This window comes from Pyrenophora tritici-repentis, chromosome 9, assembly GCF_003171515.1.
Source record: "Pyrenophora tritici-repentis strain M4 chromosome 9, whole genome shotgun sequence".
In the NCBI taxonomy this organism is placed as follows: domain Eukaryota; kingdom Fungi; phylum Ascomycota; class Dothideomycetes; order Pleosporales; family Pleosporaceae; genus Pyrenophora; species Pyrenophora tritici-repentis.
In genome coordinates this window covers 1,597,750-1,624,716 of record NC_089398.1, presented here as the reverse complement: position 1 = coordinate 1,624,716, position 26,967 = coordinate 1,597,750, and the positions used below count along the sequence as shown (strand labels likewise).

Here is a 26,967-nt window from a genome sequence, read left to right as displayed (position 1 = left end):
TCCTCCAGCTACATTATCATCCCCATAATTTACAATCCGAAAACAGCGGCAATACCCATAGCAATAGCACCGAACTCGACGGCCATGCCGGCGGCAGCGTTCTGGGTCTGCTGGGGAGGGGAGCCACCGGTAGCGGTGCCGCTGGGGGTGGAACCAGAAGGCATACCGGAGGCCATACCGGAGGGCATGGCACCGGAGGCCATGGGAGAAGAGCCAGAGGCAGTGGCGGTGGGGATACCGGAGAGAGTGACACCGGCCTGCTCGCAGAGACCAACAAGAGCGGGTTGGAGGTCTGGTATTGGGCGTCAGCTATGCAAATTTACAGATGATTTGGGATGTATTGGAACTTACTGGCAAGCTCTTGAGGCGAGCACTTGGTGGGTACGCACTTCATGAGCGCGGCAGTAAGAGGTTCGCGGCCGGTGGTGCACTGGCACTTGATGTCGGTGACCGAGCAGCCAGATGAGGGAAGAGCCTCAGAGAAGCAAGGAACCTATGACATCCGATTAGCAAATGATTCTAATCATGTTTTAGTAGCCGCAGATCGAATCCCGTCTTCATGTTGTTCAACATCGAAGCTTTCATCGAAGCGGTGACTACAAGAGGAGGCACGTACAGCGCATGAGGGAACAGCGCTGAGGTTGGGGGTGTTCTGGGCGCTAACGAGGGCAACGGAAGCCGCAACGGCGAGGACGGAAGCTTGGAAACGCATGTTTGCTGGTTTAGAAACGAATGGATTATTCGGAGTAATAGGACGAGGCGGTGCTGGTGAGGCAAAGGCAAAAAGGATTGAATGTAAGTGAGTTGAAGTGCTTGACTGGCGGACGAAGAGATGGGACGGGGCGCACAGGTATATAGCCTCTTTTTCCCGCAGTGAGGTGGAGAAGTGGGTACGTGTGCTCTGTGTTATTTTACCAGTGCCGCCCCCTAGCTAGTCTAGCTTACAGGTATGCAATCGACGTACTTGCAGTCAGACCTTGGGCCGGTTCCCCTGGAGTTATTAGGATACGATGAGCTTACCTGGTATTGGCTAGCGGTCTAGGGTTAGCGGAGCCACTGGCGGCGACTGAGAGTCGTCGGTGCATAAGTGGAGACCTTCTGATGCTGGGGCAGCGGATCGACGGCTAGGATGTGGCTTCGAGGAGCTGCGGTACCTGCCTTTGGGCCTTTTTGGTGAAGCGCAGGGTGTCTCAGGTTTGGAGCTATTAGGGAGCCGTGGCCGTGCTAGGCCTAGCTGGCTGACTTATCTCAGCCGAACTTGGACTACGCATCAACATCACAGCGCAGAAAAGCAATGTGCGTTTGCATGGCGACGAGCTTCGTTGTCGCCTCCTGATTTCATCCCTTGCAGCCAAAACGCCGTACCGCAAGTGCAGACTTAGGTAAGAATTTAGCGCTACCAAGGAACAAACACGCCCGTCTGCCGTACAAACTTCATCACGACCGGCGCCGAAGAACAGCCCGTATTAGCGTGGTTTATCACTCGGCGGGGTCAAGGCCGCTAAAACGGTCGCGCACGCACCGAGACACGGATGCTTCCCTGGCACTGTGGCTCCCATAGTCTTTGCGCGGTAGCCCTCTGGCTCCAACCTTCTGCTTTTGGGTTTCTTGGGTGTTGGGTATTTGGCCGATTCGATGAGGGTACGTCGTGCTTTGAGATGTAGACGAGGCGCGCTGGCAAATGAGGCCGAGATGGACGCGTCCACGAAATGGCCACCCCATGATTACGCGCTTTCTGCTTACTTATTGATTACTTCTTTGGTATAGTCTCGCAATTAATGCTTCATATTCGGCCTTGGCCAGGTTAAAAGACTACATGGACCTCGTAATTGCGGGTACGAAGAGCATGGAAAAGACCAAAAAGCCGTTATGATGATGAACGGGAAAAGGGCGGGTCCAGATTTGCTTGTTCGTCGCGTCGCAATCTCCATGTTTGATTGACGGGTTGAGTCGGGAAAAGAAAGGAAAGCAGCATGACAGCTGTTGCATGCGTTAGTGTGACGTCGAGTAAGCGTCCTGTGTTCGGGAGATGGAAAGTTCGATTGCTCGGGAGGAGGTGAACCGTTCCATAACAATCGATGATACATCCGCGCCACCCCTTCGGGCGGTAGTGCATGAACGGTAGCTACCGGAATACGACCTTCACCAAACATCTTCGGAGAAATTGGAGTACACCGTCACACCTTCCATCGACCTTCCATCCGGGCACTTGAAGTATTGAAATTCGTACAACTCGCATCGCGCCCGTATCTCTATCTACCGATCCTGTCACATTTTCGGCAGTCGTTAGTATGCAGGTGTCACGTACGGTAACAAACTTTGAGAAGTGACACTACAAAAGCCACACAATCCGCAATACCCACACAGATCTCCCACGTTGCAAGATTCGATTTTCGCAATCATGTATCCGTCTACTGGCCTACGGACAAACCCGGCAATCACATACGGATAGGAGATTGTTGCTGCAGCAGGACAATATGGATGCATGTTTGCGCGACTAGCTATCAGTCTTTGCCTCTACGACGGCATTGCACGGGAAAATGAAGTGTACTTGAAGTTCCTCTGGTCTCTTGCATTTTGGTTTGGGTCTTTTATCATAATCGCATCGGATTATCGTTTGCGACATAACGATGACTCCGCGACTGTAAACTTACTCATTATGAGTCCACTGAATTTTGAACTTTCTTCGCTATTAGCTCACAATGCCGCGTTTTATATGGTAGTGTTCTTGATGAACTACGGTACACGTGGGTCTTTCACAGTAACAGGGTAACTATGGATGTTGAGGACACATGGAAGAACTGGTTCATTGCTACCACAGCTTCTTCCTCTTTCTTGGAATCTTGCGAATGGATGGGTGTGCCAGGCTCCTATTCTTCATGTACACATTATTGCTCATGTTTACCACATACATCTTCGACAAGTCCGCAAAAAATTAAATACCCCCTTCACTATAGTAGGATACCTACTGTTGTGCAACGCCAGAAATAGCTATTATATATCACCTCTACTCGCTCTTCTCCTCGACTTCATCGATGGTCGTTTTCTCCTCTCTTCTTTTTGTGAAAATTTAATCAGGCATGGAGAATGTTGTGTGGTTCGGATAGCTAGCGTAAAATGCCACCCGGGAGCTACATTCGGTCCCAAAAGACATATGCCGCGTAGAACACGAGGCCATTCTAGAATTTTCTACTAGAAGGGTTGTGGAGTACCAAGTGTGTCTGGTTGTTTTAGATATAAGCTTAGTCGACCACGTCTCAAGTAGTCAGAGATGTCAACAAGCAAGTCAAGCTGGCTTGATTCTTATCGATTGCAGATCACAGACAATATAGAGGCTCGTGCACAGTGGCACGTCCCAGAGAATGGTCTGTGATCTGCAATCGATAAGAATCAAGCCAGCTTGACTTGCTTGTTGACATCTCTGCAAGTAGTAGATTGAGGGGCAATTTGGATACACCTTGGTCTGGCTTGGACAAGATAATATCCAAAATTATATGGATATTGACTACTCAAGTGCCAGGACATCTTGATCAACCGTAACTGACTGTTCAAAAGTAACATACACTGTATGCAAACCACTGAAGCAATGTGGTCTGCCACGAAACACTTTCCTAAGGAACGACTTCGTCTCTACCCTAGATAACCTTGTGACTCTATCATGCTCCGCAGGACTAGACTACGAGAAGGAAGCATGAACAAGACCTGTGCGCTAATCTCCATACCAAATTTCTGATTGCCATACTGGGACCCTCTCGTTTCCCATGAGATTGGACCTTTACACATTTCTGGTGTATTCGTTCATACGCCCGTGCTGGTGAAATTTGTCCACTGTCCGCCTCTTGGTACGTGTCCTACCCCTCCTACTTATTGAATACCTTCTGTACTACCTAGGTACGTGGGTATTGTGCATCAGCACATCCAACTACGTTTCGACGGTAACCCTTCTTTCCGTACCTATGGCTGTACTGCACAGCAACAACCGCACTACAAGCACTACTGTACACAAACCTATCCTAATTGTCGAGACGCGGTGAGAGCCTTCACTAGTATTCACGGTGAATCAGGCTTCCCGTGCTCTGATTGGCCAGGCACTGATTAGTCAGCTGCTCCGTGCGCGCACCATAGATATTCTCCCTTCTCCCGTAGCTCCAATACAACAAGTTCACGCACGTTTTCTCCACCTTCATCAGGTTATGAGCCCTCCTCTATCACGATAAAGTGCTCTAGAGGTGCGATTTCCGCAGCAGCAGAACCGATCAGTTGAACACAACATCAGTCACTCGCGCGACGACGACGACGATAAAGTCACGATGGCGCCATCCACAGCGATGGACGCGATCCCAAAGCTACAAGCAGATGGTAGCAACGCTTACCACTGGGAAGCAGCATTGAAGCTGTACGCAAATATTCACTCTATCGGAGGTCTACTCGACGGCAGCTACATGGTCACATACCCAGAAACACCTCACTATCAAACTGAACCGACAACTACGTCATCGGCATTCAACACGCCACAACTTCTGCTTGACGCTCAGCAACGCGTACGAGCCCACAACAAAGAAGTTACTACACAGTACGACAAAGACTATGAGCTCTATCGTATTTACAACTCCCGAGAATCGTCTCTCACCTTGGCTATACTCAATACAGTACCAAGATCAGTATGGGACAACGTCATGAACCTGCCCACAGTGAGGCAGAAGTACGAAGCTATTACAGCTCGTTATCGTGAACAAGGCGTCACTGAAGAGTGTACTATCTGGGCAGATTTTTTCAAGCTGAGAGCTCAAGACTGCCCCTCTACAGCCAACTTCACCGACAAGTTTAAAGCAGGACTTGCAAAGCTTGACGTCATCGCAGACTGTAAGCTATCTAACAAAGCTCGAGTGTATCAGTTCATTCTTGCTATCAACAACGCCTACCCGGACTACGGACGCGATCGCCGCGCTGATCTGCGCCGCAACGTTACTCTGAACGTCGATCGCATGTGCAGCGAGCTCATTGACGAGGCCCGCCGCGACGACCCAATCAAGACCATTAACACGTCTATCCGAGCTTCTGGGGGTGACAACAACCGCAGTCAGCCTCTTGGTGATAACAACGACGCCAACAGAAGCGCCACCCGTGGCCGCGGCAATCGAGGCAATGGGCGAGCCCAGCGCGGACGAGGTAGAGGTTCTGAGGGTGCGACTCAGAGACCTACAAATACCTCCCCATACTGCAAGCACTGCGACTGCAACCATACTGGAGGAGGTGATAACTGCTGGTACACCTTTCCTCACCTCGCCACTGAAGCCTGGCGTCAGCGCCAAGCTCAACAACAAGGCAAACAACAGCCTACTAGCACCAACGCCGCAGCTATTAATGCTGAAGGCTTTGCCTTTACAACGGTTCATTTGTCAGAGAAGGTACAGAGTCTCACCAAGGAGACCTCTAACTTCAAACAACGATTCATTATCGATACTGGAAGCAGCGATCACATCTGCAATGATCGCAGCAAGTTCCAAATTCTACACGACACTGCTCCTGCTACAATTAATACTGGAGCCGGACCTATTACTGCTAAGCAGGTAGGTACCATTCAGATCACTGTCGTCACGTCAGAAGGTGTACTCAACAAGGTCTCCTTCACTAACGTGCTATACGCTCCGGACATGTTTGTATCAGTCCTCTCCCACTCTAAACTACGAGCGAAAAATCTCTATTACCACGGCTGGGACAGCAAGCTGTACCTCATGCCATCACAACAAGAGATCGCCTTCACACCTGAGATCGACAAGATCCCTACGCTCCTCCTCGCCAACACAGAGCTTGAGGCAGCTCGCGCGTTTGCCTTTGCAACCGCCGCAACCACCAACCCAACAGGTGTACTCGCTCCCTATCGCGAGATTACTCTCCAAGAGCTCCATGAGCTGTTTGGCCATGCCGACCCCAAAGCTCTTAAGCTTCTTGTCGCCAACACCACCGGCCTACGTCTCACTACAACACAGGCATTCTCATGCGAGGCCTGCATGTTATCCAAATCGAAGAAGCAGATCTCACGACGGTCTCCAGCCCGCTCAACCACGTTCCTCCATCGTATTCATATCGATATCGTTGGACCAGTGACGCCCGAAGGTGTCAACGGTGAGCGCTACTGGATACTGTACACCGACGACTACTCACGATACCGCTGGATTGATTTCACAGACTGCAAAGCAGCAATCACATCTAAGCTTATACAACACCTGGACAAGATGGAAACTCAACACCACGTTCGAGTGTCGATCGTTCACATGGACAACGACAACATGTTCCTCAACCAGACGACTGGGCGTTACTTCAAGGACAAAGGCATCATCTCCGAGCCTTCCACCGCCTATACACCCCACCAGAATGGAGTCGCTGAAGCCAGCAACTACGTAGTGGAGGTCCGAGCACGCACAATGATTTTGGCGGCGCCTCACATATCTAAGTCATACTGGCCATACGCAGCCCAGTACTCTATCGACGTCCTTAACCATAGCGTCAGCTCTGCTGTACTAGACAGTAAGACACCAAGACAGCTGCTATTTGAGCACATGAAGGTTGCAAACCCTGTGCCTAACCTATGCTCCTTCCGCACCTTCGGAGAAGCTGGGTACGTCCATCAACCAGTACAGCGACGAGTTCAGAGCGCCAAGTTCGAACCACGATCGGTCAAGATGTACTTCGTCGGTCGAGAAGGATCACGGATCTACCTTATGTGGGATCCAGTCACACAGTCCATACACCGTACGAGCAGTGTTGCTTGGCCTAAACACGACGTCAAAGCTGTAGTCCAAGAAGACACAGCTACAACCAAACCGGATCAATGCTTCTATATCCAAGATCCACCGCCAGCACTAGATCCCTCTTCATTTCCACACCATGAAGTCTCTCTCCCGGAGCAAGGTAGTGGTTATGTATTTGACGGACTAGAGGCTGAAGCGCAGTCTAGCTTTGACTTTGACGCGGACATTGACAACTATAACGTGTCCGTGCGCGTGATGCGCGGATTCGCGTGATGCGCGGGGAACACCAAAACACGTCAAACCCCTTCACCTTCAACACACGTTAACTCCACCAATATGGACCCAATTCAAGCTGCGATTGAAGATATTGAAAATCTAGAGCCAGGAGAACAGTTCTCGTATACTAAAATTGCTGCTAAGCATGGTGTTGTGAGATCTACGTTGACCCGAAGGCACCAGGGCCAGACAAGCTCAGAAAGAGACAAGAACTTCAACCAGCAGAAACTCAACCCACAACAAGAGCTAGAGCTTGTGAGATATATCGAAAAGCTCACAAAGCGAGGCATTCCTCCTACACGAGAGATGATCAGGAATTTCTCATCAGAAGTAGCCCATCAGCAGCTCAGCGAGAGCTGGGTTACTCGCTTCATCAACCGACACGAGATCCATCTCATCTCAAAGTGGACCAGCGCCATGGATCGTACGCGCCACCTGGCTGATTCTGAGTCAAAGTATAGACTCTACTTCGAGCTGCTGCATCGAAAGATCACCGAATATCACCTAGAGGCTCGAGATATATACAATATGGATGAGAAGGGCTTCTTAATTGGCTTGATAGGCAGAAGTAAGAGGATATTCAGCAGGCGTCAATGGGAGAAGAAGGAGGTTCGAGCATCTCTCCAGGATGGATCACGCGAGTTTCTGACAGTCCTGGCCTGCTGCTGCGCTGATGGGAGCTCGCTGCCTCCAGCCCTTATCTACGCAGCTAAAAATGGAGCTATACGATCGAGTTGGGTAGAAGATATCAAGGCAGGAGAACATGAGGTCTTTGTCTCATCATCTCCAACAGGCTGGTCAAATGATAACGTAGGCCTAGCTTGGCTGGAGCAGGTGTTTGATCGCTCTACAAAGCAACGATCAGGTAGATGGAGATTGCTCATCCTTGATGGCCATGGATCTCACCTCACGATGGAGTTTATTAAGTACTGCGATCGCCATAGGATCCTCCTCATGATCCTTCCTCCCCATTCGACCCATACGCTCCAGCCGCTAGATGTAGTGCTGTTCAAGCCACTCTCTCAAGCCTACTCTAACGAGCTCACTAACCATCTCCATAAGGCTCAAGGCCTTATTCCAATCAAGAAAGGGGACTTCTTCCCGCTCTTCTGGAGCGCCTGGATATCCTCCTTCACAGAGAGCCTCATATTGAAGGCCTTCGAAGCCACTGGGATCTGGCCGATGGATGCCAACGTTATCCTTCGTAGATTTGCTAGCACGCCAGAAGCTGAGAGAAGCTCATCGTCAGGGCTCTCTGATCATGACTGGAGAAAGCTCGATCGGCTAGTACGAGCTGCTGTTAATGATAGCCATCAGTATGAGGCAAGAAAGCTGCGCTCAAGCGTTCACCATCTCTCTGTGCAGTATGAGCTTTTAAAGCATGAGAACGAGGGCTTAAAGGAGGCTCTTCAACATAAAAAGAAGCACAGGAAGAAGGGCAAAGCTCTTGACCTTCAACAGCGCCAGGAGTATCACGGTGGCTCTGTCTTCTGGTCTCCTCGCAAGCTGCGTGAGGCTCGAGCTAGAGAAGCAGTACGGGAGCGAGATGAGACGGAGGAGAAACTCCAAAAAGCACGGTCCAAGAAGCAGCGCGAGGAGGCTCGACTGCAGCGTCAAGATGAGCTCGAGGAGAGGCGTGTGGAGAGGCAGAGACTCAAGGAGATGAGGGAGCTTGAGCGAGCTGAGAAAGCAGCTGAACGCGCGCGCCAGAAGGAGGAGAGAGACGCTGCTAAAGCTATACAACTACCCCAAAAGGGAAAGAGGAGAGCTTCAGCAGCTACCTCATCGAACAACAAGCGTCAAAAACGCGTTGAGGCTGCTCGCGCTGGTGCTCAAGTTCAAGAAGAGCCTCCAGCTCCTCCATCAAAGCTCACAACACACCGAACACCAACTTTTAAGGAATTTGGGACCCTTATAAAATTATACGATTTTTACATCATTTTAACGGCACGGCGGCCTGTAACTACCTCAGCTAAATAACCGCTTTCTGCTCTCGCGGAGGTGGTTAGAATGGCTAATGTAGAAACTCCAGAGAGGGCGCCACGGAGTGCCCAACCCCCCCATACACGATCAGAGGAGCCTGAGAGCCCTATTAATACTGACCTGCGCGGCAACAAGAGGAGGCAGCGAGCACATACTCGTGCTGAACCTTCTATCGGTAGCACTGCGCCCACCTCCTACAATCAAGCTGTCTCTGAAGCGGTCCGCCAGCGGATTCAGGCAGCCCAAAAAGCTACAAACCTCCACCACTCCATCATAACGGATCTAGCGACAGCTGTCGACAGATGCCTTGGGAAGTACACCGACCCAGACGGAGCCCGTGTGGCTAAGGACCTTCAACAGAAGGTGCTAAGGGCTATTAACACCTCCCTAATCACGCCCCTAATCACGCCCCCAAACTCAGGGAGCGACTCTGACACTACGCACCGCTCCTGGGCGGACGTAGCTAGGACCCTGAAAAATCCAACCCCCCAGCAAGGGGGGCCGCTACGACGAAAGCGGCCACGGCTGCCCCAAAGCAGCTAGCTCAAACTCCTAGGCGACCTCTAAACACTGACAACCGTATCCTTATAGCGGTTGGAGCGGAGGCTCGGCTCCAACGGGCATCACCATTTGCGGCCCGCATGGCTATTGTAAAGGCGATTAAGGAAATTACCCCCTCCGACATACCTACGGCAAAACATATCAAGACTGGCTGGGCGATTACGCCCCGCAACGACAAAATCAAGGCCCTGCTTATGGGGCAGGAGAATCGCGAACTCATGATCCGAGCGGTAGAGGGCGAGAGCGCAAGACTACCTGAACGATGGGTGAACTATGCAGTCCAGGGCGTAGAAAGCTCATACCGCACTATCACAGGGGAAAGTATACCCACCACAATAGACGATATAGTCAGCGAAGCTCTGTCCCAGACAGGGATCGAACCGGCGAGCTGCCGGCCCTCCAGACATGGACCCACGGAGGGAAGGACAACCTGGATTATATCTTTCACCAGACCCGTACGATCGTTTCGCCTATTTGGGACGGGCGACTACGCGCACGAGATAAAGAAGAACTCACCTGCAATGCTGCACGACCCAGGCTGCCTAGGGTACTGCAAAACCAGCCGCTGCACAAGGCCAGCCCGCTGCACGACATGCAGCAAAACAACGGCAACTCACCAGGGACCACACGGAGAACAATGCAAAGACACACCAAAGTGCGCCAACTGCCACGGCCCATTTCCAGCAACCCACGACAAGTGCCCAGCAGCCCCAACGAGGGCGAACGGCCGACTCATCCAACCCACAAAGGGGAACTAAAAGTCATTAGGGAGGCGGGTGACCGTGCTTCTGAGGCAATGCAGCCAGCTAGAGGAAGACAGACAGGCAGCACGGTCGAAACCTCCATTGAAATCACGGACGGCGACATAGCTAATACTACTGAGCCTGTGGGAACACCTACGGACGCAAGTAAAAGAAGCCGACAAGACGTAAACAACCTAAACACAGCCACTGTTAGAGAGCCCGCAACCACCCTAGGGACTAGGAGGTCTAAGAGAACAGCTGCAACTACGCAAGACCTCAACCTAGCGCGAATGTCTGCTAGAAGCGTGCAGCCTAGCACCGCTGACCAAGACCCTAATACGTCATCGTCTGAGCACGCTGACACTGAAATGAGCCTCGGATCTAGTGCGTAATGAGGGCACAACCCGCAAATTCACCCGGCGAAACCACGCCACACCGACACAGACAAATGCAGGTATGCTGGGTGAATGTGGCCAGAAGCTCGCCTTGCCACATTACAGCCTTAGAACGTGCATGGGAAGCAGACATAGACATAGTATGCATCCAAGAACCCTTTACTCTCACTGGAACCCGGACCTCTACACACCCAGGATTCCATATGATATCGCCAGTGATAAGCTGGAACAACCCCACAACGTGGGGAACTGACCGACCACGGGTGCTCACCTATACCCGTAAGAGCCCAAATATAAGGGCTACTCTTATACACCCACGCATCAGCCGGGATGTGCTATGGATCGAGGCCAACGGCTACCGCATATTGAATGTTTATAGGCAGCCACAGAATGACTCGACATTTCAATACCTCACAGCTTTAACGCCACCCCGTAACTGCCTTATAGGGGGTGACTTAAACGCCCGCCATGAACTTTTTGAGCCCGGCTCCACGTCGGCCAATAGGGGGCAGAGATCGCCCGCTGGGCCACTCAGAACGACATACCCTACATCGGCGAGGCAGGTAACCCAACACATCGGGCGGGACACGTGCTAGACGTATCCTTCTCAAATATACCCTTCGCTAGAACGACAGTCCGCGAAGATATGTATACAGGGTCAGACCATTTCACCCTAGTGACTGTCCTTCCAAGCCGAGGGAGAGCGGTGCTAGAACAGCACCACTACCGGGTCCACGAGAGAAACATAGATAGGTTTGCCGGGCTAGTTCAACTCTACACAGTAGGCGTACAGCCAATTAGCAATAGCGCCCCAGCGGACGTAATCGACGCAAGCATAGCTAGAATCACCCAAGCTATAGGAGATGCAATGCACGCGGCGGGAACACCAAATAGAGAAAAAGGCCACTCCGCCCCATGGTGGACAGAGGACTGTAGAGTGGCGTATAAGCGGCATATCCAGGAAAAGTCGGACTATGGCCAATCCCCCTCAGAAGCCACCCGTGCGTTCCTAGCTACGGTACGAAAAGCCAAGAGAACGTACTGGCAGCAGCGCATAGACGGCTGTAATAACGACAAAGATCTATACAAGCTAGTAGGCTGGCATAAACTATCATTCGACCAACGGGACACCCCACTTGTAATCGAAGGTAGGACAATCACAGCACCACTCGAGAAAGCTGAGGCACTTAGAGAGGCAATCCTCGACCGTTTTTCGGCGGAGGACGACCTCCTAGAACCACCGCCTCTTGACAACGACCCGCAAACCACGCCACTACCATGGGACACATACATATCGATGGAGGAGACTGAACGCTACGTGATTGGAGTATCTAGCACCTCCCCAGGACCCGATCAGGTGACCGTCCGACTCCTAAAGGCATGCTGGGAACACATTAGACACCTAGTGCTAGGCATCTACCGGGCGTGCATGGAACAAGGCCACTACCCAGCCGCCTGGAAGACGGTAGAAGTGGCCATGATACCCAAAGTCGGGAAGAAGGATAAGTCCTCACCCAGATCAATGAGACCAATTGCCCTATCGTCCTGTCTAGGGAAGGGACTCGAGCGTATCATAGCAAGGCGCATAGCACACACAGCTATGGCTTTTGACATCCTAAGCCCACAGCACGGTGGAGCGCTGCCAAAACGCTCTGCGATGGACCTGGCGACCGCATTCACACACGACGTGGAGATGGCTTGGTCAAGACACGAGCATGTCTCTATGCTCACGTTAGACGTCCAAGGGGCGTTTGACGCGCTACTGAAAAACAGGCTACTACACCGAATGCGGCAACAAGGGTGGCCACCCCTACTCCGGAAATTTATCCAGAACTTCCTGTCGGAAAGGAGGGTGCGAGTACGCCTAGGCAATGTCACTACACCTGTACATCGAGTGGCCTGCGGCACCCCGCAGGGATCGCCGCTATCACCGGTCCTATACACCCTATACCTAGCTGAACTACTCAACCAGGACCGAAAACTCCGGTTCGGGTATGCCGACGACATCAACCTATACCGGGTCTCCCACTCTTTAGACGAGAACGTCGCACTGCTAGCAGAGGACCTCAAATCTATCAATGAATGGGGAGCTGCGAACAAGATCACGTTTGCACCAGAGAAACGGGAGCTGATCCACCTCACGCGCCAGAAAGGACTACATGCGCCGCCAATCCAATTGGAAGATCAAACAATTCACCCTATAGCCCCTGCGCAGGGGGAAGCCAGACTGCGCTGCGCTGGCTTGGGTGTGGTTTGATAGGGGACTAACTTTCAAGAAGCACGTCGCAGAAAGGGCGGCGCAAGCTAGGAAAGTAGCGAACCATCTCCGGAGCCTCGCCAACACAGCCCACGGCCCTCCAGCAGGATCGCTACGCAAGGCAGCCATAACATGTATCCTGCCCATACTACTATACGGAGCCGAAACATGGTACGAGGGCAGGACGAAGAACCCACGAATTGCAAGGGTTTCCCGTAAACCCACGGTCAGCACTAGGGTAGGCTGGCACCTAACCACGATAGATCAGGCACTAATAGCAGCCACGAAGGCAATCCTCCCTGCGTGGAGGACAACACCAAACGCAGTACTGCTAAGAGAAGCTGCGATGCCGTCGGCACAGGTGGCGCTAGAGGAGGCCAAGCTCCGCTTTGCAGTTCACCTACGCACAATAGACGACAAGCACCCACTTACTAATAGAACTACACTGCCACTAGTCATACGAGGACGCGCAGCGGGCAACCGACGGATACCAAGATCGAAGGTTCAGCGCGTAGCACAACTGCTACCCGCCACACCCCGAAACGTCCTAGCCAGCCCTCACTTTTCAGACGGGTCGAGGCAGGATCCAACGCAAGGGCAAGGAAAGGACATTGCTGCCCAGAATTTCACCATCTGGTGGGAGTCTCTTGGACAAGAGACAATCACTGTCTTCTCAGACGGGTCTGAACAACAAATCAACGGTACAAGGGTGGTCACTTACGGGTACGCTATATACCAGGGCCAGGCCGCCGTGGCGACTGGACAAGGCTCACTAAATGCCCTTAGCCACGTCTTCGATGCGGAGGCTATAGGCGCGTGCAGAGGACTCAAACACGCACTACAACTCTCACTGCCTAGCCAGAGGGAGATCGTACTTTGCATAGACAGCACTTCGGTAATATGGGGCATACGCGGAACCGCCCCTACCTCCTCCCAATGGGCGTTCCTCCAAATCCATGGAGCTATGGAGGCCTACAACGTGAAAACGCGGTGGGCGCCGGGACACATGAAGATTGTTGGAAACGAGCTCGCCGACCAGCTGGCTGACAGCGAGGCCAAAGACCCGCACCAGCCATACGGCATGGCCGCCTCCCCCACAAGATCCGGTATACGAACAGTAGGCCGCCGCCTCCTCGAACATACAAGGGACACTTGGTGGCAGGATAAGAGCAGTAGGCTATCAGCATGGTACACGCAATGGCAGCTGCCATACGATACTAGGCGCACGCCCGCAGCGCTATGGCTACCCCGAAGGATACTCGCGAAAGTCCTTATGATACGCTCAACGCATGGCGACTTTGAATGGTACCACCGAAAATTCAACCACGAGGATACCTCGAAATGCCTATGCGGCAGGCCCAAGACGCCAGAACACCTAGTGTTCTGCAAGAGAGCCACAACACACTTCAAGAAGTGGCCTCTACGCCCCATCGTGCCCCTCGCACAAGACAGGAAGGCCTAGCGTACCTCGCGCAATTAATAGACCAGCCACAAGAGTTCGAGACCTTCGTGAAGGTAACGAACTCCTTCTATGACGAGTGATTTCTATTCTTGAATTTCACAAGACCCGCTGAATTCCTTGGCATTATTCAGTGTAGGATTCGCGGCAAAACGCCGCATAGATGCCACAACCCACACGCTCTCTCTCAAACCTTTTATTATATCTCAAATTGCCTCTTGTTACTTTTTCGTTTCTCTCTCTAAAAAGCAGTTACTGTACTGCATCGATCAAAGGCGCAAGCCACGAAATACTAGAATATTGTAGGAAAACGGCTTCAAATGGCGGGAGTCCTTTTCACGAACATGTATATAGGCAGGACATCACTCCCCTTAGATACAAAACACCTAGGAATAGGTTCCACGAGGCAAGTGCGACAACACTATAAGACCACGGCGGGACCCGCCCGAATACCCTATGGGAGGTTACAGATAGGGCGTTAAACCACAATCAACATCAACATCAACATCAAAGCTCACATCACGTGGCCGCAACGTCAACCTCCCATCAAAATATAGATAGTACAAGTTGATCGCAAGCATCTAATTACTCCCCCTCTATAAATTCGTATAATAACAGCTTATATACGTGGCTTAATAGCTTCATTTTTGAAGTAGTGGATATGGTGTTCCCCGCGCATCACGCGAATCCGCGCATCACGCGCACGGACACGTTAACAGTCTTACCGAGGTTGCTAATGCTCGAGCAACACCTCAGCGTCGGGATACATCCCAAAACGCTCCACGTCACGACGAGATCAGTGCATCATTTGATGCCCGTAACATACTCGATGGACGTCGTCGCATCACTCGACCGCCCAACCGATACGCGGCAGTCTCTCGTTGCTTTGCTACGGCAATTACAGAGGCAACAACAACAGACTTACCGCCTGAGCCTGCCACACGCAAGGCAGCACGCCTTCATCCATACAGCAAGCAATGGATCGCTGCTGAAGATGAAGAGCTCGTATCACTCGACCAGAATGGCACATGGGAGACCACAACCACGATCCCTCCCGACGTATACGCCCTGCCTACTAAGTGGGTATACAAATACAAAGTCAAGGACGATGGACAACTCGAGCGCTTCAAGGCTCGACTGGTTGTCTGTGGCAATAGGCAGGAGACCGACTTCTGGCGCGAAACCTACGCTGCAGTAGCTCGCGCAACTACACTGAAAGTCCTTCTCGCCCTTGTCGCAACCGAAGACTTAGAATGCGAGCAAGCAGACGTTGTTACCGCCTTTCTCAACGGTAAACTAGACAAAGACGAAGTAGTCTATGTCCGCCTGCCAGACGGACGCAAAGCCAAGCTTATCAAAGCTTTGTACGGCCTGCGCCGCTCACCACGCCTCTGGTACAATGAGCTATCGAGCTATCTCAAGGGTATCGGCTTAGATCCTTTAGAGTCAGATCCATGTGTCTTCAAACACCTAGACGGCAGTCTTATCCTTGCGTATGTTGATGATATCATCTTCATCACAGCTACGAAGCAACGCATGAAGGAGATCAAAGAGGCTGTATACAAGAAGTACAAGTGTCGAGATCTAGGACCAATCTCTCACTACCTAGGTCTCCGGATCCGACGCTCACGACCATCCCGACTCATCGAGATCTCAATGGAGTCATATGTCGACAAGCTTGTAGAGGAGTATAGTCGTCAACACGCGCTCCCTCGCTACACGCCGCTTGATACCTCAGTACTCAAGTTGAAGCTGCGATCTCCAACTGATCTTGCAACTCAACAACAAATTCAGAACTACCAAAAGGTTATTGGCAAGCTGCTGTATCCAGCAACCCAACTGCGAGCTGATATATCCTTCCACGTCGCCTATCTCGCCCGCGCTATGAGCAATCCAACTCAACAACACTACGAGTACGCAATCCAGATCATCGACTATCTCAAGATCTTCAAATCTCTTGTAATGAGCTATCGAGCTACATCTCCACACGCACGCATGCCTATCACCATGTATGCGACATCATACGATGACAACAAGAACAACACTAATCCTACGCTACACCTACATGGCTACAGCGACGCCTCATTTGCTGACGGCGAGGACCGCAAATCAACCTCCGGATACTTGTTCAAACTTGCTGGAGGTACTATCTGTCACAAGTCAGTCAAGCAAAAGCTAGTTACAACCTCAACAACTGAAGCTGAGTACGCTGCTCTTACCTACGCCGCTAAGGAGGCTACCTGGCTGTACCGTCTGCTACACCAGCTCGGTTACAACGGTACAGATACCCATCCTATCCTTATCTACGGAGACAACGCTCCATCTATACAGCTACTACACTCAGAGGGTCATCACGAGCGTACAAAGCACGTCGATATCTACTACCATTACATCAAGGATCAAGTCCGCGACGGCAACCTCTACGTAGAGCATGTACGAACTCATGAGATGGCTGCTGACGGCCTCACGAAACCTCTTGAACGACAAGCCCACAGCAGGTATCTACAACAGCTAGGCCTTACGACTCCAACTATCGAAACAAAGGACTACAACAAAGGTGGATAGAGCAGGACTATCAGGTCCTGTGGGGGTGTGTCGAGACGCGGTGAGAGCCTTCACTAGTATTCACGGTGAATCAGGCTTCCCGTGCTCTGATTGGCCAGGCACTGATTAGTCAGCTGCTCCGTGCGCGCACCATAGATATTCTCCCTTCTCCCGTAGCTCCAATACAACAAGTTCACGCACGTTTTCTCCACCTTCATCACTAATCTCAAAAATCCGCTACGTAAACAACTGCACAACTATCTAGCATCCCATCCGTGGCGTCACCGTGGCTTCACATTCAGCGATTCCGCCCCCTGTCAGCAAATAGCATTCACCGGAACACAATCCACTCCAACCTCCATCTCACCCTCCAAAACCCGCCCATCCCCCACCACATCTTCATCTCCACGATCTGCCTTTCCTCCACACACGCACACATCCACCCTCGTCACGAGCCCTCCCATGATTCGCACTCAGCATCGCCCTTACCCCCGCCGATCCAAAGTTCTCGATCACCGCCACAATCGCCGGCCGCACAGATGCGCCCCCACCCCGCAACGCTAACCCCATTTGTCACGGTACCTATGTGTTGTCGCCACCTACTCCACATGCATGGCTGCTCAAACGCGGCTTCTGAAACAACACCATGGAAAGTTCAGGCTGGTCAGGCTGTCACTGGCCTCTCTTCTAGTCCTGTCGCATCACACACTGCATTACATAGTGAACCTTTTTGCGTTTGTAATCAATCAATCAACGTCATGTCATGTCATAAATGTCAGATGTCGGGCTGGGACTCCTGTCTGCATTGTGACGGACGGAACACGTGGAAACTTTCCTTTTTGTCTATTTCAAATCTTTGCAACAAACTCGGCCGCCTTATTTTTCGTTATCGCCCGTGTTGATCGTTGTGAGGAAGTTATTGTAATGCGCTGTGATGAATGTCATCACTAACCATGTTTTTTTGCTGATATGGTGCAGCATCATGATCAGCATCACTATCACCCACCGGTAAACTTTACTTGACAACAGGCAAATCCCCGGGCCGGTGAACACTAACATGGTATCGCAATTCTGGAAAGACCGTAGGGGCGATGAGATGCGGAAGTGTACATTCCCGAGAGAACCGTACAATCTTACCCTGCTCTGAGAGTCGGTCAACTAGTCATCACCCATCACGGCCCGACATCAAGCCAACATACTGAATCAGTTGAACTTATCAATTTCCAATACATATACGACTTGTCTCGACGACAGAAAAAAAGATTGATCGAGGCCATCCAGCCAATACAGCCGCCCAGGACAAATTGGATCACCAAGTGGTCCATCCAGTCACGTGGCCAGCGTTCTGGGCTTCCACTTGCTGACTGCGTGTCTGCATGCGCAGGCAGGTGGCACGACCACACACGCAAGTGCTTACGGTACCTCCCCTTCTACCGTAAGCACAAGCTTTTTTTTCAATACCGCCGGCAAGTGCCGGAAAAGCCGTGAGGCTGATCGTTTGGACGGTTTCTCGGCGGAATATTTGCGGGGCGCTCGTATACGTATGTACGCGTAAATTTCCCAATCTGTGCGTGGAAATGATGATAATTCCTTTGACCCGTATCTTATCCATGGGAGGAGATTGAGGCAAATTGGTGTATGTACATCACTTCTAGGCTTTTTTTTTCTTCACTATCAACTTCACCACCGTAGTTTGTTTGTAGCGTAATTGCCGACGAGGAGATGTGTGCGACTGTATACACGCGCGAGAAAACATCACGTTGTGCGGAGACTTTTGCGCAGTGGTTAGTTTACTGGATCGTATTCGATCTATGGGTGTCGTCAAAACGGACAAGGGACAACGTCATCAGCTCAGGCTGAATTGCTTATCCCCTGCAAGCCGTCGCCAAACGTGAAACGACTGCAGTAATAAATTACCACTGCAGAACACATACATGGCAGCCTTCCCGAACCCCCAAAACAGCAAAACCCGAGTGTACTTCAAAACTTGCTTGTAATGCACATTTCCCGACCTCTGATAACACCGTGTCCAGCCCGGTGCCGGGTTATAATCTAGGCAGAACCCGAATCGTTTTGATCGTAAAAAAGATCTTTGTCAAAGAAAAAATCCGCTGAACTGGGAGGTATATTGCTGAGCACGAGGCCGAAAACAAAATGAGACAATATGAAATTAGAAAGGAAAAAGTATCAAGAGTACGGTCGCAGACACAGGACAATGCGGGTATAGAGTTTCAAGAGACAGGAAAGGAGATTGCCAGAGTTAACGCCTAGAACATACCACCCTCCATAGGTTGTTGAACGAGCGGTTGACCATTGATAGCACGCGGTGGTGAATTGTTGCGCTCTGTGAACCCGTTTTGGGGCATCGCCGGAGACGGTCCAGATTGGCTTGGTCCATCTCCCCGCAGACTCTTGCCCTCGCTCGACGTCTTTCGCAGCCTGCTCTTGGGCGCAGCCTGGTGGACTGCATCGGATGATTCGCTGCGGAAAGCTTCAGAGTAAGGTGCGCGCAGACCCTCCATGCCATGCTGTACCGCAGGATCATACGGCGATGGGCTAGATGGGCTTTGCGCCTCACCACGGCCAAATCCGAAACGACGTCTCATGGGGTTGATCGGTGGAACAGGTGGAGCGTTGACTTCTGCGCCGTTCTTGAGAGATGCACCTGGTGGAAGATTGATCGTGTCAATGACAGATGTTGTGGAAATGAAGACAGGCTCCCCGATTTCTGACTTCACAACGGACTTCTTGCGTAGTGGACCCTGCTTATTGAAGGGCTGTACAGTCTTTGGGTTGAAGGCCGTCGAACTGGGTGTCGTAGGGGTGGACACCGGAGGAGTATCATTAGCAGAGAATGGAGGCATCGGTGACGTCGACTGTGGTTGACCATTGCCGCTCATGTTGAAGCCGCCTGGGGAAGGTCTGGGTGATACGGGTAGCCCCGGGGAGAACTTGCCCTGAAGAGGGGAGCGAGAATTTTGGCCTGCTCCGCCATTGGTTTGGATGGGCTGAAGATGTTTTGACTCGAAATAGTTTGCGGCAGTGGTTTTGCTGTTGCTACGCGACCGCATACGACCCTGCGAATCAAGAGACGGTCTTTCGGTAGGAAGTGGCGGTGTAGAATGAGCGCTGTATCCAGAAACCGATGGGAGCGTGTTGGCTGGGTATGCGCCTCGCGACCCCTCGGTCATGGCTTGGTCCAAGTCATCACGGTACTGGTCGGTACGGCTACGAGAACGGCCTGAAGACGTTCCAGAACTCGAACGCTCTCGTGTCGAGCTTCTGGTAGACATGGGCCCGGATCGACCTGTGGGACGACCAGTCCGATTGCTATCCGTTCCTGACCGTTGTCGGTATTCATGTTCACGCTGAGCATCCTGCTCGCTTTGTTGAAGGAGTCGTGACGGCTTCGATCGTAGACCTGCCACATCACCTCCATTCTGACCGGCGAGTGAGATGCTGCTGACATTCCCAGAAGCTCCGCCAAGGGCGAGTTTCCTCACCGACTTGCTAGAGACGTCCACTGTGGCGAATGATTCACGGCTCGACTTTGCGCGGAGCATGTTCAACGCGTTCTTCAAGCCTCCAGATGGTCCAGGTGCAGGACTAAGAGACCGACCTTCTGCCTTGGCACGAAGATTCTCTTGGATCAGACGCTGCCTTTGCGCAAGGTCACGCTGAAACGCCTCATGCTCAGCCTCTGTCTCGTTACTAGCGATACGCTCATGATTCCGTCGGGGGGTGAGGTCCCAGGAGTCGTTGCTCTTTGGCTCCGTAGCACTCATGATAAGCGGATTCGACCGTGGTCCATCACTGGGGCTGGTTGAGGTCATGCTACCATGTTCATCGCGGTATGGGTTGTCAATGTCGTCCAAGTCCCAGGGGTTGGAGTGGCTGTGGGTTGAGGGAGCTGGTGTAGCTGAGTCAGATCCCGGTTGGCGGCGTTGCAAGCCGTAGTTTTGTGTCTGAATTGCAAGACCCATGGGCGGACCCGTGACGGGTGGACTCATGACAGGTGGTCCTGGTTCCCCGTAGTTTGATGAGACATTGCTAACATTGCGCAAGTGCTGTCGAATCATGCCACTAAGTCCGCCGGTGTCGGGACCAAGGGTGGGGGAATCTACATCCATACCGCTCGGTTTCCGTGAATCATTGGCATGAGCTGAATCTTGAGGTGACAATGGACTGTAAACAGCAGGATCACTTCGATGCACCTCTTCATCTGACGTCGTCCGGGAGCGGAAAGCAGGGTGTTCGAACATGGAAGGCGCGGGTCCAGTTGCTACTGGAAGGTTCTCATATCTCCGGGTAGGGATCGGTGGCCTAACCCTTTCTTCCTCATCGTCACTGTCATCTGGCGAGGCCAAGAAGGTTGATTTACTGTCGTCATCCGGGGATTGTCTGCCATGAGATGGAACTGCAGGCAATTTCTGCGTTGGAGGCGGTGTTGGTGGTGATGTTGGCGTCCCTGGGCCTGTGGTCCTCATTTGACTAGCAGCAGTTTGGAATCTTGAGAAAGCAGAGGATGCCGGCTGGTGCCCAGCAGGCGATTCCGACCGTTCTCGTGATTTGGCGTCACTTTCAGCTCGCTTCCGTCTTTGTTGTTCTGCACGTTCCCTCAGTGAAGGTTTCTGAGATGGTGATTTCTGAAGCTGAGTTGTGGGCGTTTCGCGCACCTCACGGTCCTGTTGCAAGTGACGTAGACGCTCGGCATATTGCTCTTCACTGAATGCTTCCTTGGGCTTGTTGAAAGCCCCCATAGCAGTGGCCTTGCCTCGATCGTTGGGCTGGAGGGCAGCGTTTAGTGTATACGCCTCGTCGCTTTCACTGATGACAGGGCTTGTCAGGGCTGGTGATTGTGCACGATTAAGAACTGGGCTAGACTCTACAGAGTTGTTTCTACTGATTCCAGGGTAGCCAAGGGCGTTTGGGCTGTCTGATCGGAATCCGGGGCCACGGGCAAAACGGTCGTTGAGGTTGGTTGCTGACCGTGCCTGACCGATGGGTGGCGTGGATCGTCCTGTTGGTGCTCGGGCTCGTTGTATAGAGTTGAGTCTGCTCATGGCCGAGGACTGTTGGTCTTGAATTTGCTGGTCCAGTCCGTTGTCGTATAATCTCCGTTTGGTGGTGTTTCGGCTCAGATCCGGAGATGACATGGTTGGGGAAAAGGTAGGCGATGTCACGCTTACTGAGTTGGCGCCTTGGGAAGCTATCGAGGTGGCGGTGGTAGATGTGCGTGCATCGACGGTGCCTGAGTTTGTGGATGATGAAGTCTCTCTCTTACGACTGAGCTCGGTAGGACTCGAGGGCTCGGAACGGCGTTCCTCGTCGTCTTCGGCTTGTTGCCTCAGCCTCTCCTTTTCTTCCTGGCGCAGACGTTGGTAGGCTGACATGTTGACATCGTCGTCGTAGAGTGTTCGCCCAGTGCCCTTGCTGTTTGTGTTTGAAATCATGTAGATTTTCTGCCGCCCACCAAACAAGATGTTGCCCTCACCAGGTCTCGCTCGCGTCATGACGCTACCTGCGCCATCATCGGTCTGGCTGCTGTCGAAGGAGTTTGTTCGCTCGTTTGCAAAGGGTCGTCGTATGGAGCCATTGAGCGAGGAGACTTCGGCAATGTCGGAGAGACCACCGGGAACGAAGCCGAACTCGTGGAGACGCGATTGCCGTTTCGGTTGGAGCACGCTGTCGTCGCTGGCCTTGCCAATTACGGAAGAGGGGTCGTCTTGCTCTCTTAACATGCTGAAGCGTGTTGAAAGCCCAGGCATGATCAAGCTCGTCCTGAAGTCGTCTGCTTTGGGGAGGACGGCATTGAGGTCGAACTCAGGTTTGGGCTCCTCTTGCCCCTTCTTGCTCTTCTTGCTCTTCTTTGCGGCAGCCGCATCGTCGGCGGCGCCATCTTTTTTCCTGTTCAGCCAGCGGTTCATAGTGTGCTGTGACATGTATTAGTAAACAGGACGCTAGGTCGCACCGGGCAGCAGCCACGGTGCAGGCACCTCGCAATGGCAGGACCAGGGTAATATCTTACAAATGGCAACAGCTAGGCTGAGCTGTAGGGTGTGATTGCGCGCTGGCAGGTCGTCACTGCACAGCTATCTGGCGTAGGGAAGGTGCGAACAAGGCGATTCGAACTGGGAGGAAGGAGCAGGCGCGGACATGTAGTGGGGGCAGGAACAACAGAGTAATGGGCCAAAGTCGCTAAAGACGAAAGGAATGTAAAGTCGGGCACGTGTTCAAGTTGAAAGTGAATATGCGGATTGCAAGGAAAGGCTGGGCGTGTAGCGGTTCGGGACCGATTGGTGAGCGGGTGTCGATGGGCTTCGGCTCGCGGCAATTGGTAAAAACAATAGATTATCGAAAGGTAAGGAGCGTGTATAGCCGGTGAGGACGGTCAAAGGTTCAGGGTGAAAGAGAGTGTGCACGCGCGCTGCGGAGTGCGGCCGTGGTGAAGAAGGGAATGCAACACAGGCAGCAGGCACATCTCGCGACAGAAGAGATAGGTAGAGCGGGTCCCACGAGCTATGGACATATTGGGCCTCTGGGGAGTGACAAGCATTTTCACCATGTACAGGGGGGCTTCCTTTGTCCGCTAGCTTCATTTCCGCGCCGTGCATTGGCGCCTGGCAAAGACGCTGGCCGCTGGCGACATGACGCTGCAGGGAGAGGGCACAGCGCCCGGGCCCCAATGCTAACAAGCCGATATCGACTGACGACTTGACTGCCGCCACGACGAGCCATTGATGCGCCGGCGAGGCCAAACCCGCGCCGTCGCAGCGAGGCCGGGCGACAACCACGAGAAGGGACTGCGGCGGGAGGGGACTCACAAACTCTCGCCTCTGCTTCACCACCGTCATCATTGCCACCTCCCTCTGCTACTGCACACTGTCCAGCCCAGCCCCAGCCTCATGCACCTTTTGCAGCTGCACGTCAATCGCGTCGCGTCGCATCGCAAAAAGCTTCTTACCTTGTCCTGCCTCAGTCTCGCAGGCCGTTGGTCGGCAAAACAACAAGCTGTAACGATAAAAAGCATCATGAACTCGACACTGCGTCGCGCCGTCAGCATCCCCGCCCAATCAGCTGACTGCCCTGAGCGTGCAGCCGGTACCTTGCATGCGTCGGGAGGGGCTGAAAGACCCCTGCTTCCCCAATACAGTCATTCGAGAGGCACGCCGCCTTGCGTTGTTCTTTTTTCCAAGACAAGTTCTCTTTTGCTTTGCAATCACCCGATACATCATCAACCTCCGCCCCCCGCCTCCTCAGCTCACAGGCTGCGACAACTTATCATGCACCCAATCGTTAGCCTACACGCGTCATTCCCACGGTGCGGGGAGACGAGGTGATCCAAAAGCTACAAACGCCCATGGCCGACCTGAAGCCGCTAACATCGGGACGCACAATGAAGCGAACAAATCACCCGTACCATCCTGGTCGTGGTTCCGATAGCTTCGGTCCCCCTGGCCTAACCGCCTGCTGTGACCTGTCATACTGTACATCCTTCATGCCCCTTTCCTGCCAGAATCGCACGCCTGAGTATGATGATGCTGTAACTGCAATACCCAGTTCGCCCGATAGGCTTTATATGGATACGGCCGCCCATTCCTCTGCGCTCCTGCTTACTGGGTCCGGCGACGTCTATTTCCGTGCACCTAGTCCAACTGTCGTGTCATCCCCCGCGTGCCCATGTCCTCCGCCCCCCCCTGTGATACTGGTAGGAACACACGGACGGCGATAGCTCCAGTTCCTGCAACCAGACACTCGAGCAAGTGTACACAGCGGTTTCTCGCCCGCAAACAAAACCAAATATTGGAACTGCATAGTTCCTATCGCACGCACCGCTGTCCGCTCTACCCCAACGAGTCAACATCTCACGTCTGATTACTTTTTCTGGCGTTGCCGAGCTCAATTCGGTTCAACACGCGGGCCCCGTGTTTTCGTAAAAAGTAGAATCCGATATTTCGCCTAGCACAGTTCGCTTGAAGCACGACCACGTCAAATGTCTTCCAAGGTTCCTTTTCCAACTGTGACCTCCTTACCACCTCTCAACCAAATGCACGACAGGCATCTTTGAAAAGTTAGTAAAACTTTCTCATCAATCCTTCCGCTACTGACAAGCCAGCAAAATGCCCCTCATCTACTCCCTGACGCCGTGGCTGACCATGATCATCTCCAGCCCGTCCGCGAAATTGCACCAGGATCGGCGTACCTGCCAGCCGGCAACTCCCCATTTGCTAGTCTCAGTCTTAGCACCACGCCATCAAGACGCACCTTGGTCCCAGCCGCTATTGACAAGAAACACCACGCGCTCTAGTAGCTGTGGCTGCCCGTCTATCCAAATTTTAATTCCATACTGTACTGCAGCCTCGACCCACCAGACTCTTAACTTGTTTCACACTTCCGACATGTCTTACCGCGGAAGGTCTGACTGCGGTCCGGACGCGCCATTCACGTTTCCCAAGAGTTCCGTCAGATTCCCTTACAGGCATCATCGTTGTCGCCTTATCGACAACGGAAGGGACTCCACGCATCCGACGGCCGGCGTGGATTTCAACGTTTGTCTCAATATTGGCAAAACACCCCTATAATATATAAGCCCGAGCCTGGTCTTGTCCCCCGTCGCCCCGATGTTCTGGATGCAGATCACGTTCAGCCCACTCGGCTAAGACGGACATTCCAACAATCAGATACGCCCACCGCGTTCAAGCAAGGTCAAGTTTCAGTCTACATCATGGCCGTTGCGCTTGTCTCCTCATGCTGCTGGCTAATCAGCCGTTGATGCCAGCTCTATTCCAAAATGAAGCAGACACCGAAATTCGCAAAGCGGCAACATCTCGCGATCGATCATGCCGGCAGATCGAAATTGGGCATTTCCCCACAGCACGGGTGAAAAAGCCTAACAAATCTCGGTTGACCACGTGAAACAAGGAACAAAGGTTTTCCTTGAGCACGACGATCCTCAACCCGTCCACGTCTTGTCACTTCCCTTTGTGAGTGTCAATCCGGGCCATAAGCGTCTGTCAGTAGTCTACGTGGATCTCGTCCTAAGCACAGAACGACTATGACTTGCATACGGTGTACGAGAATTGGAACATGACAAAGTTTAACCCCCGCACGCATGCCTGCTCTCACCGATGGGCATCGAATTAAACATTCAATCTACATACCACAAGCGACGACCTAGCGTCCTGCTTGCTAAACATTAGCCTCGGCTCAAACTTCAGTCTTGCCCTGTGGCGAGTTGTTCTGCAAACACTGCTCTTTCAAACTTTTTCGAAATCTCCGTTGGTCTTTCCCAACCAGCGTATCCAACAACTCGAGAAAAAGCTCCCTTCCCCGAGAACGTACTTGAACGTGTCCCTGCGCTCCTCACACAAGCCACGGTGATACCACATTCACATCTGTGCAGCCTCAGACCTGGACGCAAACCCCTCCCCTGGCTTCTTTGGGGAAACCTACCCCTGGAATACTGTCTAGCGAGGAGTCACACTCCGGGAGACAAGGTAATTGCATACACACCCTGTCCTCTACTCACCCCCGCTTCCCTCATGATGTGGGTAGCCACGGGAAGTATCGGACCTTTACAATGACATTCTACATTGTCATTAAGTTAAATCACGCGTCATGGTAGCTTCACTACCGCGTCTACCATCCGCTTACCACTTTTCATGACGGTGATACATGGACAACACGCCACATCTGTCGATTGTGATACGTTACATGCTTTTACACTGGGGGCAATTGGGGGCGGTTCGTCTGTTCCGAGATTTTGCAACATCATACACGATTACGTAGACCCTAATGCCAAGAATCAATACGTTCCACTTTCCTTTTGACAATACAACGGTACCTTGGCCTCAAAAATCTACTATCCATTCCATCACGGCAACAGAACCTTGCTTTTCCGTCCCGTACCCGTCTTATCACGAGCCGTGGTCAATGCGTATTCACTCTAACCTCAACGAAATGACTAGTCTCTACTAGTCTATTTTGTTGTTCTATC

At 52.3% G+C, this 26,967-nt stretch overlaps 8 protein-coding genes across 8 annotated transcripts; 6 read left to right on the top strand and 2 right to left on the bottom strand.

The window, feature by feature from the left end:
- Positions 1–29: 29 nt before the first annotated feature.
- On the bottom strand, positions 30–712 carry PtrM4_149890 (CFEM multi-domain protein; the record flags this gene model as incomplete). Its single annotated transcript, XM_001938563.2, has 3 exons — positions 30–292; positions 352–493; positions 617–712. The coding sequence occupies 3 exons, from the start codon at positions 710–712 to the stop codon at positions 30–32; spliced, it is 501 nt and encodes a 166-aa protein (XP_001938598.1).
- A 3,598-nt stretch (positions 713–4,310) lies between these two features.
- On the top strand, positions 4,311–7,025 carry PtrM4_149880 (rve domain containing protein; the record flags this gene model as incomplete). The annotated part of the gene is made up of 1 exon (XM_066110023.1): positions 4,311–7,025. The coding sequence occupies one exon, from the start codon at positions 4,311–4,313 to the stop codon at positions 7,023–7,025; it is 2,715 nt and encodes a 904-aa protein (XP_065960006.1).
- Positions 7,026–7,088: 63 nt separating this feature from the next.
- Positions 7,089–9,008, top strand: PtrM4_149870 (uncharacterized protein; the record flags this gene model as incomplete). The annotated part of the gene is made up of 1 exon (XM_066110022.1): positions 7,089–9,008. The coding sequence occupies one exon, from the start codon at positions 7,089–7,091 to the stop codon at positions 9,006–9,008; it is 1,920 nt and encodes a 639-aa protein (XP_065960005.1).
- A 30-nt stretch (positions 9,009–9,038) lies between these two features.
- On the top strand, positions 9,039–10,707 carry PtrM4_149860 (uncharacterized protein; the record flags this gene model as incomplete). The annotated part of the gene is made up of 3 exons (XM_066110021.1): positions 9,039–9,470; positions 9,551–9,893; positions 9,941–10,707. The coding sequence occupies 3 exons, from the start codon at positions 9,039–9,041 to the stop codon at positions 10,705–10,707; spliced, it is 1,542 nt and encodes a 513-aa protein (XP_065960004.1).
- An 871-nt stretch (positions 10,708–11,578) lies between these two features.
- PtrM4_149850 (uncharacterized protein) lies at positions 11,579–12,967 on the top strand (the record flags this gene model as incomplete). The annotated part of the gene is made up of 1 exon (XM_066110020.1): positions 11,579–12,967. One exon carries the CDS (start codon positions 11,579–11,581, stop codon positions 12,965–12,967), a length of 1,389 nt encoding a protein of 462 aa, XP_065960003.1.
- Positions 12,968–13,313: 346 nt separating this feature from the next.
- PtrM4_149840 (uncharacterized protein) lies at positions 13,314–14,429 on the top strand (the record flags this gene model as incomplete). The annotated part of the gene is made up of 1 exon (XM_066110019.1): positions 13,314–14,429. One exon carries the CDS (start codon positions 13,314–13,316, stop codon positions 14,427–14,429), a length of 1,116 nt encoding a protein of 371 aa, XP_065960002.1.
- Positions 14,430–15,087: 658 nt separating this feature from the next.
- PtrM4_149830 (uncharacterized protein) lies at positions 15,088–16,991 on the top strand (the record flags this gene model as incomplete). The annotated part of the gene is made up of 2 exons (XM_066110018.1): positions 15,088–15,092; positions 15,146–16,991. The coding sequence occupies 2 exons, from the start codon at positions 15,088–15,090 to the stop codon at positions 16,989–16,991; spliced, it is 1,851 nt and encodes a 616-aa protein (XP_065960001.1).
- Positions 16,992–19,237: 2,246 nt separating this feature from the next.
- On the bottom strand, positions 19,238–22,897 carry PtrM4_149820 (DUF4045 multi-domain protein; the record flags this gene model as incomplete). The annotated part of the gene is made up of 1 exon (XM_066110017.1): positions 19,238–22,897. The coding sequence occupies one exon, from the start codon at positions 22,895–22,897 to the stop codon at positions 19,238–19,240; it is 3,660 nt and encodes a 1,219-aa protein (XP_065960000.1).
- Between the last annotated feature and the right edge of the window lie 4,070 nt (positions 22,898–26,967).